At 43.1% G+C, this 16542-nt stretch overlaps 1 protein-coding gene and 1 pseudogene across 2 annotated transcripts in view; one reads left to right on the top strand and one right to left on the bottom strand.

Moving 5' to 3' along the window:
* Ubqln1 (ubiquilin 1) overlaps positions 1–13716 on the bottom strand; it is a 45896-nt gene extending 32180 nt beyond the window's left edge. For both annotated transcript variants that reach the window (XM_090329473.1, XM_090329474.1), the window contains exon 1: positions 13386–13716. In XM_090329473.1, the coding sequence (XP_090185599.1) occupies positions 13386–13556 (171 nt within the window). In that variant the 5' untranslated portion in view covers positions 13557–13716. The remainder of the gene's footprint in view (positions 1–13385) is intronic.
* LOC150064788 (U6 snRNA-associated Sm-like protein LSm1 pseudogene) lies at positions 4522–4916 on the top strand (annotated as a pseudogene).
* Positions 13717–16542: the final 2826 nt, after the last annotated feature.

The raw sequence follows: 16542 nt of genomic DNA, 5'->3' as shown, positions 1-16542 counted from the left end.
AATACACATACAAATGAACAAAACATCCACCTGACTGAAGAGCTCAGGGACTATGCCCAGGCCCAGGGATAAGGTGGTAGCCTTGAGCTGAAGAGCTCAGGGACAGTGCTCAGGCCCAACGACCAACAAAAAAATAAATAAAAATAAACATATTTGTTCCTACATCTGCTGTTCCTTTAAAATAACAAAATATTCCACAATCCAAACATCTTTCAGTAGTTGGACTATATCCCTCCCTATTAAATATCTGCAGGGAAGAAAAAGGCATGGTGGGTATGGGCCTACAATCCCAAACACTCAAGAGGCTGAAGCAGGAAAACTGTTAAGTTCCACACCAGCCTGGGATACACAGTGATATGACCCCTCCAACACACACAGAGTTCTATAATCAAAAACATCAACACGTACTTACAATGCTTCTAAATATAAGTCAAAGTAATATATTCAAACATGTTCTATTAAAATTCTCCAAGAATATCTTGATCCATTTTTTATTCAATATTGCTAATGTAACTTAAAAACCATCCATATGTCACTTTAAAAACATTCTTATTAAGGGGGTTCCCAGGTAACATGCATGAAGCCCTGGGTTTGATTCCTAGGTACCATATACACAGGAAAAAGCAGGAAATGGTGCTGTGGTTCAAGTGGCAGAGCACTAGCCTTGAGCAAAAAGCGTCCAAGGACAGTGTCCAGGCCCTGAATCCAAGCCCCAGAACTGGCAAAAAAAAAAAAAAATCCTATTAAACAAGCCATTCATAAGAAAGTTCTGTCTGTTACACTTTTCAATTTTCAACAAACTGAGTGTTTTTCCATCATCTGTATGTGGACACAAAGTCCTCTCACCCACCTACCTATATGTGGGTCCTCTGTTGCAAAATCTTCAAACTAAATAGAGACCAAGAGGGTACAAAGAAAAAGACCTAATACAAATAAAGGATATAATCACTAGCCAAGTATTTTATGAAATCTTCTAAACAATCTAGTGAAGGAAGAATTACATCACTTAAAAAAAAATATGTAACAAGACAATCACTGGTGGCTTACACCTAGAATCCTAGCTACTCAGGAGGCTGAGATCTGAGGATCATAGTTGTAAGCTAGACCAGGCAGGAAGTTCCACAAGACATTAATCTCCAACTAACCAGCAAAAAAGCCAGAAATAGAGCTGTGGCTCAAGTGTGGCTCAAGGCACTGGCCTTGAATGAAAAAGCTCATGGACAGTAGTAGCACCTAGGTTCTGAGTTCAAGCCCCAGCACCAGGGTGGACAGAAACACACTGTGTGCACACATACACACACACACACAAGCAACCATGAAGCTTAGACACAGTTCCACATCTACTGTCAGATTTTCCCAATCCCAACATTCACATACCCCAAGATTGAAAATATTTCAATCTTTTATTATTAACTAACAACATGCCAACTCATTTTTTCCCCTTTCTCAAAATCAGTAAACCCTAACAGAACACACAGGAGTAACTAGTAAAATGGCTGAGCATGATGATATAAATCCTAGCTACTTGGGAGGTAGAAATCTGGAGGACTGTATATTTGAAGAACAAGACCCTCCCATCTCAAGAAAAAACACTGGGTGTGGTGGCACACCTGTCATCACACAGATATAAAGGAGAATTGTAGTATAAGTCAACCCAAACAAGAAAAGATCCTATCTGAAAACTAAACATGAGCTGGAGGCATAGCTCAACCAGCAAAACACTAGCTCTGCAAGCAAGCTGAGCAAATATGAGAGCTGAATTCAAACCCAAGTATTGGTGAAACAGAGGATACTGGAGAAAGAGACCAAGAACCTAAGAACACATAAGCAAAAAAGTCTGAGGGTATAGCTCAAGTAAGACTGCTCAGTAAGCATGAGGCCTGACTTCAAAACTTATTACTACTACCAAAAATACCCCAAAAGGCACTAGTAAAATGTCAAGATAAGTAAAAACAAACCAAAAAAAGCAAGTAAGCTAAAGATAGGTGTGGATAGTGATTCCCTTGTTTAATAGGAATAAAATTATAATATATGAGTATACAGGTGATTACCTTTCTGGGAAGAACCACTTTAAATAAAGTAACATCTTCTTCTCTACAGGGTCCTTTTTACACACACACCAAGCACCCACTGAGCCTTGAACCTCCAGGGCCTGGGTGCTGTCCCTAACCTTTTTTTTTTTTTTTTTTTTGCCAGTCCGGGCGTAAGCTCAGGGCCTGAGCACTGTCCTTGGATTTTTTTCTCTCAAGGATAGAACTCTACCACTTGAGCCTCAGCACCACTTCTGGCTTTTTCTAAGTATGTGGTACCAAGGAATCGAACCCAGGTCTTTGTGCATGCTAGGCAAGCACTCTACCACTAGGCCAAACTCCCAGCCCTGTCCCTAACCTTTTGTACTCAAGGTCAGTGCTTTACCATTTGAGCCACAGCTTCATTTCCATCTTTTTACTGGTTAACTGGAGATAAAGAGTCTTGCAGACTTCCCACTGACTTTAAACTGTGATTTTTCTGATCTCAGCCTCCTGGGTACCTAGGATTGCAGGTTCCACACTTCCTACTTTGAAATATAAAAGCTCTATCCATTAAGAAAACTGGAGATTAATCTCATATTGTTACTGTATCTGACTTTGTTACGTGGTATATTGTATATATGTTTTTATTTGTTTACTTGAAATAAGAAAGGGAATGGGGGAAACAAGATGATTGGGAGCGAGTGAGGGGACAGAAATGGAGACAAAAACATGAGAAGGGCATCAATGTGTGAGAAGTAATGCACCTACTTATCTGGCAAATGTAACTGTAACGCCTCTATACATTACCCCCAACAATTTAAAAAAAAAAAAAAAAAAAAGCTGGGTGTGGTGGCTCACGCCTGTAATCCTAGCTACTCAGGAGGCTAAGATCTGAGGAGCAAGGTTCAAAGCCAGCTGGGGCACAAAAGGATCTGAGACTATCTACAATTAACCTCTAGAAAATGGGCTTGGCTCAAGAACAGGGTTGTAGCCTTGAGCTGAAGAGCTCAGGGACAACACCCAGGCCCAGAGGTAAGGACGGTAGCTGATAATACTCAGCACAAAGATGCTGTGAAATCTAAGAGACCACAGTCAGGTGTGGTGGTACACTGCACACCTATAATACTAGCTAACTGGAAGGTGGAGACATGATTTTGAGTTCAAGACCAGCCTGAGCAGTTAGTCAGACTTTGCTTCAAAACTAAAATAAAAGCAAAAGAACTGGATATGAGGCTCAAGTGTTACAGCATTTAAAGGCACTGGTTGAATCCCAAAGATGAGGGAGAGAAGGACTATGTCTTAGTAAAAATACACACTAACACTTACATAACCTGCCTTAGCAACATTTACAAAGAACCAGATTGAGGAGAAAACAACTAGTAATCTATGAGAGAACACCACAAATGACTAAAATACAGTGAAAAGATATATGGCAAGTATTTGAAAGTCAAAAGCTTTTCTAGCTATTCTAATTTGGTAGTTACTAGCTATACAACAGGGCTAGCCATGTAACAATGTAAAATACACAAGAAATTTTAAAGACTTGGCATAAAAATGCAAAATGGGGCAGCTGTGAGGTTTATGCTTGTAATCCCAGCTATTACATAGTCAGGATTCAAAGGACAGGGGTTCTATTTTAGCCCTGACAAAAAAAAGTTATTGAGTCCCCCCATCTCAGCCACTAAGTTGGGGACATGGGTCAAGAGTGTCCGATTCTGGTTATGTAAAAGGCAGGAGGACATGATCTGAGGCCTACCCCAAGCAAAATTGCAAAATCTCATCTGAAAAAAAAGCAAAGCATAGAAAAGCACAGGTAACTCAGAGCAGTAACACACCTGCCTAGCAAGTATGACAAGAGACCCCAAGGTCAACCCCCCCAATATTGCCCCTACACACACACAAAAAATTCCAAAAACTTTGTATCACTTACATACTGAGGAAACACCTTTCAATATGTTAAGAAAGACACTTTACAATCACAAGCTAGGTTGGGCACCAGTGACCCACATTTGTAATCTTAGCTTACTCAGAAGGCTGAGACCTGGAGAATTTTCATTTGAAGGCAGTTTGGGGAGATAAGGGAAAAAAAATTGTGTGATTCTGTGAGATTCTATCTCCAAAAGGCTAGACTGAAAGTATGGCTTATGGGGTACCCCCGGTACCTCCCTAAAAATAAAATAAAAATTTATAAGCTAAAAGACAAAAGCTACCCAAGTGACCACAAATGAATGAATAAATTAAATAGGTAAGTACAAAACAGACCAATCACAAAGTTTCAAATATTGTATGATTTGATTCTACTTCTGTGAAATTCAAAAAATAGTCAAATTAGTGGAGACAGAAGAATGGATGAATGATAACTTTTTAGGAGCCAGGGCAAACTTGTGGACTGCAGGCGTGAGATTTGCGTCCTAGTCACCTCTGGGCAACAATGCAGTAAGGGGTAGGGAAGAGCTGTTAGAAGTGCTGGCCCATGCCGCTGCTCATTGCAACTTTACCTCAGCTCAAAATGAACTACATGCCCGGCACTACTAGCCTCATGAAGGTCATAGACAAAAGACACTTGGTCCTACTTTGAGATGGAAGGACACTTACAGGATTTTTAAGAAGCATCGATCAGTTTGCTAACTTGGTGCTACATCCGACTGTGAAACGTATTCATGTGGGCAAAAAAATATGGTAATATTCCTCGAGGTATTTTTGTGGTTAGAGGAGAAAATGTGGTCCTACTAGGAGAAATAGACTTGGTAAAGGAAAGTAACACACCACTCTGCAACAAGTGTCTATTGAAGAGATCCTAGAAGAACAAAGGGTAGAACAAAAACCAAGTTGGAGGCTGAGAAGCTGAAAGTTCAGGCCCTTAAAGATTGGGGTCTTTCCATTCCCCGAGAAGGCACGGGATAAGTATTAAGCTCTTTGCTCAGAGGTTCTCACTGTTGGTGATCAGGGACTGTGTCACTGACGGAAAGTGAAATCCTGGTCACCTCATACATTTAACCAGAGACTGTACTTTTGAAAAGTTATTTTTATTGTTAATTCTGTCACATGTGCAATATGAAGAAATCATGGTGTTTTATTTTACTTAATTTAAATAAGAAAAATCATTGTTTAAGGAAACAATGGCATGAACTCCTTTCACCATATGTCCCTGCAGAGCCAGCAGGTACATCTTTATATTGCTTTTTTTCTCCCAAAGAAGAGTTTATGGGAGACATTCTGTATTTTTCTAAATTGTAAATAAATATATGTAAATTGTAAATAAAATATGAATCTCATATTTCCCTAAAAAAAAGATAACTTATTAGGTGAGTTTTCAATCCTAAGATAAAAAGAATTCTGTAGAAGGAAAATGATAAAATACAGTTGGCAGAGCAATATCCATGAATAAATACTAAAAATAGCTGGGGGCATTCTTGTAAACCCAGAACTGAGTGGGCCGAGGCAGTAAAATTTTAAGTTCAAGACCAATCTGAACCACATAGCGCCTCAAAAAATATATATATATGTTTCCTAGTTTTTTTGTTTGTTTTTTGTTGGTTACAGGGGTTGAACTCCGGGCATGGGCACTGTCCCTGAGCTCTTTAGCTAAAAGCTAGGATTCTACCAGTTAAGCCACAGTGCCACTCTGGTTTTCTGGTGGTTAATTGGAAATAAGAGTATCATAGACTTCACGCCCCAATTGGCTTTGAACCAGGATCCTCGGATCTCAGCTTCCTGATAGCTAGGATACAGGCATGAGCCACTGTCACCTGGCTGTTTCATGTATTTTTAACACCCAAAAAAAGCAAAACTTTAATGAATTAAGTATTTAAAGAAAAGTTATGTAACTCACATTTTTACTAGACTGTATTGTATGCATATCATGGTAAAAATTCCCAATGAGTTGGTGGGTTTTCTTTTTGGAGCCAGTACTGGAGCTTGAACTCAGTGCCTGGGTGTTAGCTTTTTCACTCAAGGCTGTTGCTCTACCACTTGAGCTATAGCTCCACTTACAGCTTTTTGGTGGTGGTTAATTGGCGATATAAATCTCAGACATTCTTCTTGGTCTGGCTCAGAACTGCAATGCTAAGAACTCAGCCTCCTGAATAAGTAGGACTACACCTTGTGACTCACCAGTACCCTGCATGAGAAGGGTTTTGATAATAAGATGTAGAAATGTAAGACCTAAAACTTTTGCAAACTTTCTGCAAAGTGTTACATAATATCTTTGGCTCTGTGGACCAGATGGTCTGTTTGAAAAGAATCCAAACATAATAGAAATGATGGTAATAATTAGTTGGTGGTGGCAAAGTAAATTCACTAGCTTGTTGACCCCTGCCTTATGCTATCTACTGTATGTAATGGTTACTTAATTTTTTTAATTAATTTTTTTGAGCTGGTCTAATTACTAGTAGCTTAAAATCTACAGTGGTAAGAATTCTTACATCATGGGAATCATTCTTAAACACTACAAATCAGGGCTGCTTTTCCTGAAGAACTGGTTGATAAACATTTACCAATCTTTCACTAATTATACATCTAAACCAATTAGTCATTAGCTATCTTTAACAATTGATATTATGTAAATCATCTTCTGCCCTTCTATAAATTAGCTACAAAAGCCTATTCAAGATGAATAATGTCCAAGCAGAGAAAGAAGCAAGAACCAACATCTTGAGGCATTCAAGCATTGTCCTGATGTCAAGCCCCAGAACTGGGGATATATATATGGTAGTATTCTTCTGGGAAAAAAAAGAAAACAGTAATGCACAGCAGCTCTAAATTTTTGCAAATCACTCAGTCTCATATAAACAAGTACATTATGTATCTTGCAGTTATCTCACCTTTTAAAGCCTCTGCCAAAGTACAATGCTCATTTTTCTGACAATTACACTGGAAGATAGAGTAAATGTGAAAATTTTTATCAAAGTAGCTTGAGTTCATGATTAGAGGAGTATTGGAGACACCCCCCACAACTCTCCCACCCCCGCCAGATGACGGGGGAGAACAGCTTACAATGAAGCTTCCAGAGTACTGAAGTTATGAGATTATATACATATGGAATTTGGTCAAGGTTTATCAACTAGTAGTTATTACGTATGCATTACTGTGCATAACGTTCTAGATTCAACTGTAAACAAGTGTTCACTAACTCTATACTACATGCTAAGTTATGGAAACACTATGTAACTCAGTCCTTCTCTAGCAGAGAATTAATGACATAAATATACATTTTTCATCAGAGCATAAATAATCCTTGCTACTCAGGAGGCTGAGACCTGAAAGACCTTGGTTCAAAGCCAGCCTGGGCAGAAAAATCTGAAAGACTCCATCTCCAGGAAAATGTCAGAACAGAAGAGCTGGCTAAAGTGACAGGTCACAACTATGAACAAGAAAGTCTAGTCCAGGGGCCGGGAGTTTGGCCTAGTGGTTAAAGTGTTTGCCTAGCATGCATGAAGACCCGGGTTCGATTCCTCGGTACCACATACATAGAAAAAAGCCGGAAGTGGTTCTGAGGCTCAAGTGGTAGAGCTCTAGCCTTGAGAGAGTCCAAGGACAGTGCTCAGGCCCTGAGCTCAAGCCCAGGACTGGCAAAAAAAAAAAAAGAAAGTCTAGTCCAAGGCACTGAGTTTAAGCACCATCACACACGCACACGCACACGGTATGAGAAAGTACCAGAGAATCCCAATCCAGTCTGGACAATGAGGAATAGTTCTTTGAGAAATTGACCTTTGCACTGTGATTTGAAGGATCAGTGGGACCTAACAAAGATTGGGAGGCAAGCCAAGTAGCAAGAACAAGCTGTACCAATGTCCTGAGGCAGAAGAGAACAATGTAATAACAGGGAAAGAACTATAAAGACAATGCAGTAAACAAGAGAGCAAGAAGAAATCAGCAGAGAATGGAAATGTAGGCCAGAGTTACCACATAGGGCCTCAATACCAAATAACAGATGCTAAGATCGAAGAGAAGCCATATTTTTATTCAGAATGACATGATCTGATTAATAATTTCCATGAATGGGGAGAATGAGGGACTTATGGAAAAGTAGGGAGACTGACAGAAGACATACTATAATTTCTAGTCGAAATAATAATGGCAACTTAGTAGTCCTCTTTATTTTATTTAGGTTTTTTTTTTTTTTGTGGGTCATGGGGCCTTGAACTCAGCCTAGGCGCTGTCCCAGAGCTCTTCAGCTTGTCAAGGCCCACTTCCCTTTCTCTAGAGGTTAATTGGAGATAAGAGTCTCAGATCTTTTTGGCTTTGAACCTTGATCCTCAGATCTCAGCCTCCAGAGTAGGATTACAGGTGTGAGCCATGGCGTCCCGCATGGTAGTCCTCTATTAATTAAATACTTTAATTAAATACTCTGCAAATACTTCTGGTTTAAAGATAGCACTTCAAAATTAGAGTTTTATCCACTTATATTTACTGTATTAGAAATTAAAACTTAAAAAACATTTTTTTGAAATGGCCAGGAGTTTGGCCTAGTGGTAGAGTGCTTGCTTAACATGCAGGAAGACCCCTGGTTCAATTCCTTGGTACTACATACATAGAAAAAGCTAGAAGTGGTGTTGTGGCTCAAGTGGTAGAGATCTAGCCCTTGACTAAGAACAAAGACAGTGCTCAAGCCCCAGGACTGCCCCCCCCCAAAAAAAAACTCTTTAAAAAATATTTGCCTAATCTGTCCTCTTCGCACAGTGGGCAGCACGTCAGTCTCATAATCTGAAAAATATTAACCTAAAAGAATCCAGAAATTTGGGGCCGGGAGTTTGGCCTAGTGGTAGAGTGCTTGCCTAGCATACACCAAGACCCGGATTCGATTCCTTGGTACCACATACTTAGAAAAAGCCAGAAGTGGTGCTGAGGCTCAAGTGGTAGAGTTCTTGCCTTGAGAAAAATCCAAGGACAGTGCTCAAGCCCTGAGCTTAAGCCCAGGACTGGCAAAAAACAAAAACAAAAACACAGAAATGTGAGGACTGGGAATATGGCTTAGTGGTAGAGTGCTTGCCTACCATGCATGAAGCCTGGGGTTCTATTCCCTAGTACCACATACACAGGAAAAGCCAGAACTGGTGCTGTGGCTAGAGTGGAATAGCAATAGCCTTGAGCACAAAAGCTCAGGGACAGGGGCCAGGATTGTGGCCTAGTGGTAGAGTGCTTGCCTAGCATGCACAAAGACCCGGTTCAATTCCTAGGTACCACATATATAGAAAAAGCCAGACCATTGGGCTGGGAGTTTGGCCTAGTGGTAGAGTGCTTGCCTAACATGCACAAAGACCTGGGTTCGATTCCTCAGTACCACATACATAGAAAAAGCTGGAAGTGGCGCTATGGCTCAAGTGGTAGAGCTCTAGCCTTGAGAAAGCCCAAGGGCAGTGCTCAGGCCCTGAGTTGAAGCCCCAGGACTGGCAAAAAAATAAAATAAAAAATAGCTCAGGGACAGTGCCTAGGCCCTGAGTTCAAGCCCCAGAACTGGGGATATATATGCTAGTATTCTTCTGGGAAAAAAAAGAAAACTGGAAGATAGAGTAAATGTGAAAATTTTTATCAGAGTAGCTTGAGTTCATGATTAGAGTATTGGAGACACCCCCCACAACTCTCTCACCCCCGCCAGATGACTATTGTAGTCTTATTAGAGTAGTACTCAAGTAGCCATACCAAAGTAAATATCATCCCCAACTAAGAAGCCTGTAATAATAATAATTTTTTAAAAAAAAAAAGAAGAGTAACAAATGTTAGTGAAAATGTGGTATCTGGAATCTTCATGCATGCTGGGGGTAAACGTGGAATGGTATATGGTCACTTTGAAAAATAATTTGCTAGTTCTTCAAAAAGTTAAAGAGCTACCATGTAACCCAGCAATTCTACCCCTTAGGTATACATTCAAGAAAAATGAAGATATTATGCCCACACAAAAATTTATGAACAAGCTAGGCAACACTAGCTCATGCCTTCTGTAATCCTAGCTACTCAGGAGGCTGAGATCTGAATCTGAAGACCATGGCTGGAAGCCAGCCTGGGCAGGAAAATTCATTTCTCTTATCTCCAATTATCCACCAGAAAACTGTTAGTGGTGCTCTGGCTCAAAGTGGCAAAGCCTAGGACAAAAGCACTCAGGGACAGCACCAAGGCCAAGCCCCACCACCACCACTACCAACAACAACAATTATGAATGTGGGCTGGGAATGTGAATTAGGTGTAGAGTGCTTGCCTAACATGAATGAAGCCCTAGGTTCGATTTCTGAGTACCATGTAAACAGAAAAGGCCAGAAAAGTGCCATATCTCTAGTGGTAGAAGGACTAGCCTTGAGCAAAAGAAGCTCAGAGACAGTGCCCAGGCTCTAAGCTCCAGCTCCAGGACTGGCAAAGAAAAAAAAAAATTCTTCATAGAAGTATATTTATAATAGCTAAGAAGCAGAAACAAGCCAGGCATCAATGGTTCATGTCCATAATCCCAACCAAGTGACTCAGGAGACTGATGATCAAAGTTCAAGAGATCCAAGAGACTTTTGTCATTGTTGTGGGCCTTGACACTGTCCCTGAGCTCCTTTTGCTCAAGGCTAGCACTCTACCACTTTGGGCCACAGTCCTACTTCCAGTTTTCTTGTGGTTTATTGAAAATAAGTCTCAAGGGCTTTCCAGCCCGCCCAGACAGGCCTGGAAAACAATCCTCAGATCTCAGCCTCCTGAATAGCTAGGATTACAGGCATGAGCCACAAGTGCCTGGCCCAATTAATCATCAAAAAGCTGGAAGTAAGCCAGGCACAGTGGCTCACGCTTGTAATTCTAGCTATTCAGGAGGCTGAGATCTGAGGATCAAGGTTCAAAGCCAGCCCAGGCACTAAAGTCCATGGGACTCTTATCTCCAATTAACCTCTAGAAAACAGGAAGTAGGACTGTGGCTCAAGGGGTAGGGCAGTAGCCTTGAACTGAAGAGCTCAGGGAGGGTGCCCAGGCCCAGAGTTAGCCCCATGACCCACCAAAAAAAAAAAAAAAAAGCTGGAAGTAGAGGCTTGGTAGAGAGCCAGGTGTGAGCAAAAACAAGCAAGCAGAAAGAACCAATGATGGGGAATCCATTGAAGCGATAGGGGGAAGGCACATGGGAGAGTGCACACACCTATATGGAGCTAGGCACTAATAGCTCACACCTATAAATCTACTAGCTCTTCAAGAGGCCAGATAAATTAACAGGGCAGGAGGGAAGAGATAAGACTGGAGTGTGGCTCCAGTGGCCACAAGAGGAACTATTAACAGTGAAATTTCTCACCCCCCCCCATAAGTAATGTAAGTTAATTTTTTAACCTTCATAAATAGTTAAATGACTTTTTCTTAAAAAAATTATTTTTTTTATCTTTTTCAGAAAAATGCTGAAAGTAGCCAGGATGATAGAGGCCTTCACAAGGGATAATCTTAGAAAGAACCAAGGGCTTCTAAACAATATGGCTCCACAAAAGTTAAAATTAAAAACAATGATAACATGAAATCTTAGCAAATACATGAAATAGTAGCAAGCCATATGCATCACTGGTGGAATCATAAAATAGAACAAAAAAATTAAATAAACATTGACCAGCCCCATTACCTACCACTCCACTTCTAAGTATTTGACCATGGACATAAAAAGCATATGTTCCCAAAAGAACCTGTATAAGACTGCTCACCTAACTGAAATAAAAACAGCTGGAAACAGCTGACCCTCAAGAGAGCATGTGAAAAACTACCTGGCAATAACACAAATACTGGATTGGGCTGTAATGAAGTGGTGAAACATCTGCCTAGCAGGCAAGTCCCTAAGTTAGATAGGGCATACACAGGATAAAATCTCCCAGATACGTGTATACTATATGACCTGTTTCTGTTCAGTTCTATAGCAGGCAAATCTAATCTCTGGTAGGGGAAAAAAAAAAAATCACAATGTTAGCAACTGAACTGACAAGGGAGGAAGCAAGAGGAAAACTTCCTAGTCAATTATATTATTCTACACCTTGTTAAGAGCTTGAGTGACACAAGTGCAAAAACTTATGAAAACTCAGAATAGCAAACATGTTTTTTCACCAGGTGGCAAATTTACTAAGTAAGTAAATAAAGCTGAATTCAGTTTATTATATGCACATTGCTGAAGTGCCTTTTTGGGGTGACATGCTGATATTTGCAACTCTGAAATGTGGAAACCTGAGTTAAGATGAATCCACATACAGAAAAACGTTAACTATAGGAGATGGACATATAGATGTTTGCTGTCCAACTCTTTCAACTTCCATATACTGGAAAATAAAATATTAAGGAAAACTTCTGTAAAGGCATTGAGAGAGAAGAGTAATAATTTAGTTGATATTGAAAGGTTTCCTCTCAACTGATGTTTCACACCGTTTGGCTTCATGAAACACACTGCCTTTGGAACGAAATAAACCCTGGAAAAACTTTAAGGTACATTTCTGTAATCGTTAACTGCTTCCGCACATGAGATTGCCAGAGATCAAGTCGATAAGTACTAAAAATCACTCCAGGATATATTTCACAATAAAATATAAAGAAAGTCACTCAATTCCATCAAGATTCGTACTGTGCTGCAAAACTTGCCCTCCTAAACAGGCTTTCAGCAGTAAATTATTTGGTAAGTCTCCATTAACAGTAACTTTCCTTTCATTTAGTTTGCCCACCCCTCTTAGGAAAAAAAAAAAAAATCCAACAAAAACCCACCCAAATGACTGGTTATCTGAGAGAGGGCAAATACAATAAAAATGAAACCGCAAGTCTTCAATGAATCAAAGTCATTCACTTTCCTCTTAAACCTAGTACTATTAAGATTAACAGCCTGAAAATAATTTCTACGTCACAGGTAGTTTTTTTTAATAAAAGGCTGGAAAATAGGAGAGCCAGCGTTCAGCATTCAGAATGCAGAACGAGATGTGCAAAGGCACTTCACCCCCCCCAACTCACGCTAACCCGCAGGCAGGTAAAACAATGAACACTCCCACCACCATCTCCCCACCCCCCCACTCCCCCTTGATCGTGGAACAACACCGCAGCCCTGGCGAAGGCGACAACCCTGGCCTCCGCCCAGCCTCCGCCCGGGCCGCAGTCAGCCCGTGGGTCCCTTTCCTTTGTGAAGCGCCGGCAAGGGAGGAGGTCGGGAGGGTCCGGGGACGCTGAAAAAGCTCGGGGCTCCGCGACAGCAGCTCAGCAGGCCGCGCGGCCCCGCCACAGACCGGCGGCCCAACAGGGGCGAACCCCGTCAACTTGGGGGGGCGACCTCATTCGGGGCGAGAGCAAGGACCATGGCCGAGGTCCGCCTCGGGACCGACCCCCTCCGGGCCTCTCCCAAACCGTCTCCGGCGCAGCCCCCGCGCCCAGCCGAGCCCAGCCGCGCCGAGCCCCAGGCGGCCTCACCTGCTGGACGGAACTGTTCTCCGGCACGGCGAACTCCTCCTTCTCCTTCGGGGTCTTCACCGTGACTTTCATGATCTTGGGCTCGGCGGCGGCGGCCGCGGGGGCGCCGGCACCCTCGGCCGCGCTGTCCGGGGAGCCCTGAGGGCCGCCGCTTTCTCCACTCTCGGCCATGGCGGCGGCGGCGGTGACTCAGGCGAGCAGGAGGGAGCGGGTGAGCAAACGGGGAGCCAGAAGACGCCGGAGCCGGCTGGCCCAGGGAGCGGGGGCTGCAGAACACACCACCTCAGCGGTAACGGGTGCAGGGCCGCCCAGGGGGCCGCGGACCTCGGGCGGGCTCCCGGCACACAGGCCCGGCGCGGGCGCTCGCAGCCACCGGTGCTCAGGCGCAGGTCTCCCGTCGCGACATCCGCACCGCCGCGGCTTCCTCCTCCCCCTCCCCCACGCCGCCGGCGCCGCGCGGGGCACGCCGGGTAACGCGTCGGGCGGGATGACTCGGCGACGCCGCTCCGCTTCCCCATACAGCTTCGGGCCCGCTTTGTGTCTTTTCGTGTTTCACCCGTCTGCCTGACGTGCAGGTGCGTACGGAGCACAGTGGAGCAACATAAGTGAGTTCCTCCGCCGTCCCCCCTCCCCCCGACTACCGATGTCCCTTCCCTGCCCCCACCCACGACAATTGCTTCGGGGAGGCACAAGTGGCGGCGCGGGGTGATGACGTCACGGCCAGCGAAATTACTAGAAAAGGACTCGACCCCTGGGCGCTGCGCTCGCGGGTGCGCGTGCGCGCTCGCGGCCCTGGCACTCTCTCCCGCCGCCGCCTCACCCCGTGCCGCGTACCTTAGCGGGACGAGGGTGCGCTCCCTCCATGACTTCCCGTCCCCTAGGGGCCGGTGAAACTGCGGCCAGGGAGCTTCTTGTGATTGCCAGGTGCTCAGTGTCTGCCTGCTTGGGAGCTTAGGGAGAGGAGGAGAGGGGTCCTCCGTCCGCACGACGGCAGGCCTGGGAGGAAAGGCCTGCGAGCACCCTCGCCGTCTCCCCGAGTCATCGCTCGCTTCGCGGTCATCCTCCCGCCCTCGGGTCAGACCGGTTTAGTCAGGAGATCCGGCAACCTCTGGTGACTGCCTGTGGTGGACAGTGAGCTCCTTGTCCTCCCGCGCCCCGCGTCTTCACTCCGTCTCCCAGACTGGAAGGGGATAGACAAGGGGTGCCAGGGAGAATGCAGCCAACCCAAGTTAGCGTAGCCGAGGTGTTCAGCTTGTCACTGGAAGTTACGGCACCGTTTCAGACTTGGGGTGACATCATGGATGGTTACCAGGTATAGATAAAATATTGAAAGTTAATTCGCTTCCGAGTTGTGTTGAAAAAGACGCCACTGCTTGTTTTTAAAGATGACTTGCAAAGAATATATATATATATATATAAAAACCGACCATCGTGTAGTCATCAGCATTGCACAAACATAAACCCTGACAGCCTGCTGTGACCCAGATCTGCAAAGACATTCCAATTTTTTACTCTTAAGCCATTTAATCCTTCCCCAGGATCGAATACTGTTGCATAAACATTTACTTTTTTAACCAGAGCCCTGTGGAATCTGGGTCAAAGCACTCTTAAGGTAGAAAGTGCAATGTAGACATTACTTGATATCACTAAATTTCACTAACAACCCAAGGCCCTCTGTTGAAAGAGAGGTTATCTCTAGATGTGAAGCAATCATTACTTCTCAAGAGGGAAAGTGTCACCATTGGATAAGCAAGCATTTGGAATTTTCTTTCAAATAAAATCTTTTAAACTTCACTATAGTTTCTTATTGCCTGTATACTTTGCCTAGACTGCTATGTACAATTACCTTTCCTCTACCACTAACTTACACTTTTTTTTAACCACTCCTGTGGCTTGAACTCAGGGCCTAAGCACTGTTACTGAGTAGTTTTTTTGGTTTTTGGGTTTTTTTGCCAATCCTGGGGCTTGAACAGGGCCTAAGCACTGTTACTGAGGGTTTTTTTGTTGGGTTTTTTTTTTTGGGTGAACTCAGGGCCTGAGTACTGTCCTTGGGCTTTCTCAAGGCTAGAGCTCTACTACTTGAGTCACAGCACCACTTCAGCCTTTTTTCCAAGTATGTGGGACTGAGGAATCAAACCCAGGTCTTCGTACATGCTAGGCAAGCACTCTACCACTAGGCCAAACTCCTGGCCCAGTCACTGAGCTTCTTTTGCTCAAGGCTAGTGCTCTACCACTTGAGCCATAGCACTACTTCAAGCTTTTTTTATGTGGTATTGAGGAATCCAACCTAGGGCTTCATGCATGCTAAGGAAACACTCTGCCACTAAGCCACATTTCCAGACCCTAACTTACACTTTTGATACCATAACTTCTCTCTCTCTCCTCCCCTCCTTCTCCCCCCCTACCTCTTTCTCATTCTATTTCTCTTTTCTACCTTTCACCAGTTCTATGACTTGAACATGGGTGGCCTTTTCAAACTTAATACTGATGCTCTACTACTAGAGCTACATCTCCACTTACTTCCATCTTTTTTTTTTTTTTTTTTTTTTTTTTTTTTGCTGGTTAACTGAAAAGAGTTTTACTGTACTTTTCTACCCAGGCTGGCTTTGAACTGTGATCCTCAGATATTGACCTCCTGAGTCTGATTACCCACATGAGCCACTAGTGCCTGGCTATTCCCTCTCTTTTGGAGATCTGAGATCTCTGCTCAAGTAAATACTACAGATATATGTGTGTGTATCAATAAAATCCTGTACTGTTTTAATTATGTATCCACATTAATTTCCAAAACTATCTGGAAGAAGTTACTGTATAATTACCCATCATGGCATGTTTCAGACAATTTTTTAGCCTGTAAGGGACTTAGGAATGAGGTAGGCATAGTTCAGATTGGGGGCCTGAAAATTTTCTCTACAGCTAGACAATAAATATTGTGGGCTCATTAGTAAGTCTAGTTGTACTTTCTGAAAACTTTGCTTACAAAACAAAAATAGGCATAGGATCTGATTTGGCCACCAGACGACAGTTTGCCACCTCCTTGTCTATATGGGTACTTGTGGTGTATTTTTCTGGATGCTCTGATGCTAATTATAAGAACATATTTTACCTATTTTACAAACATTGGACAATATTGTAGAGAATAAAGAGGTAAGACTCA

This window comes from Megascapheus bottae, chromosome 3 (genome assembly GCF_031878675.1).
Source record: "Megascapheus bottae isolate mThoBot1 chromosome 3, mThoBot2.hap1, whole genome shotgun sequence".
Lineage (NCBI taxonomy): Eukaryota > Metazoa > Chordata > Mammalia > Rodentia > Geomyidae > Megascapheus > Megascapheus bottae.
This window is presented reverse-complemented; position numbering and strand designations above follow the sequence as displayed.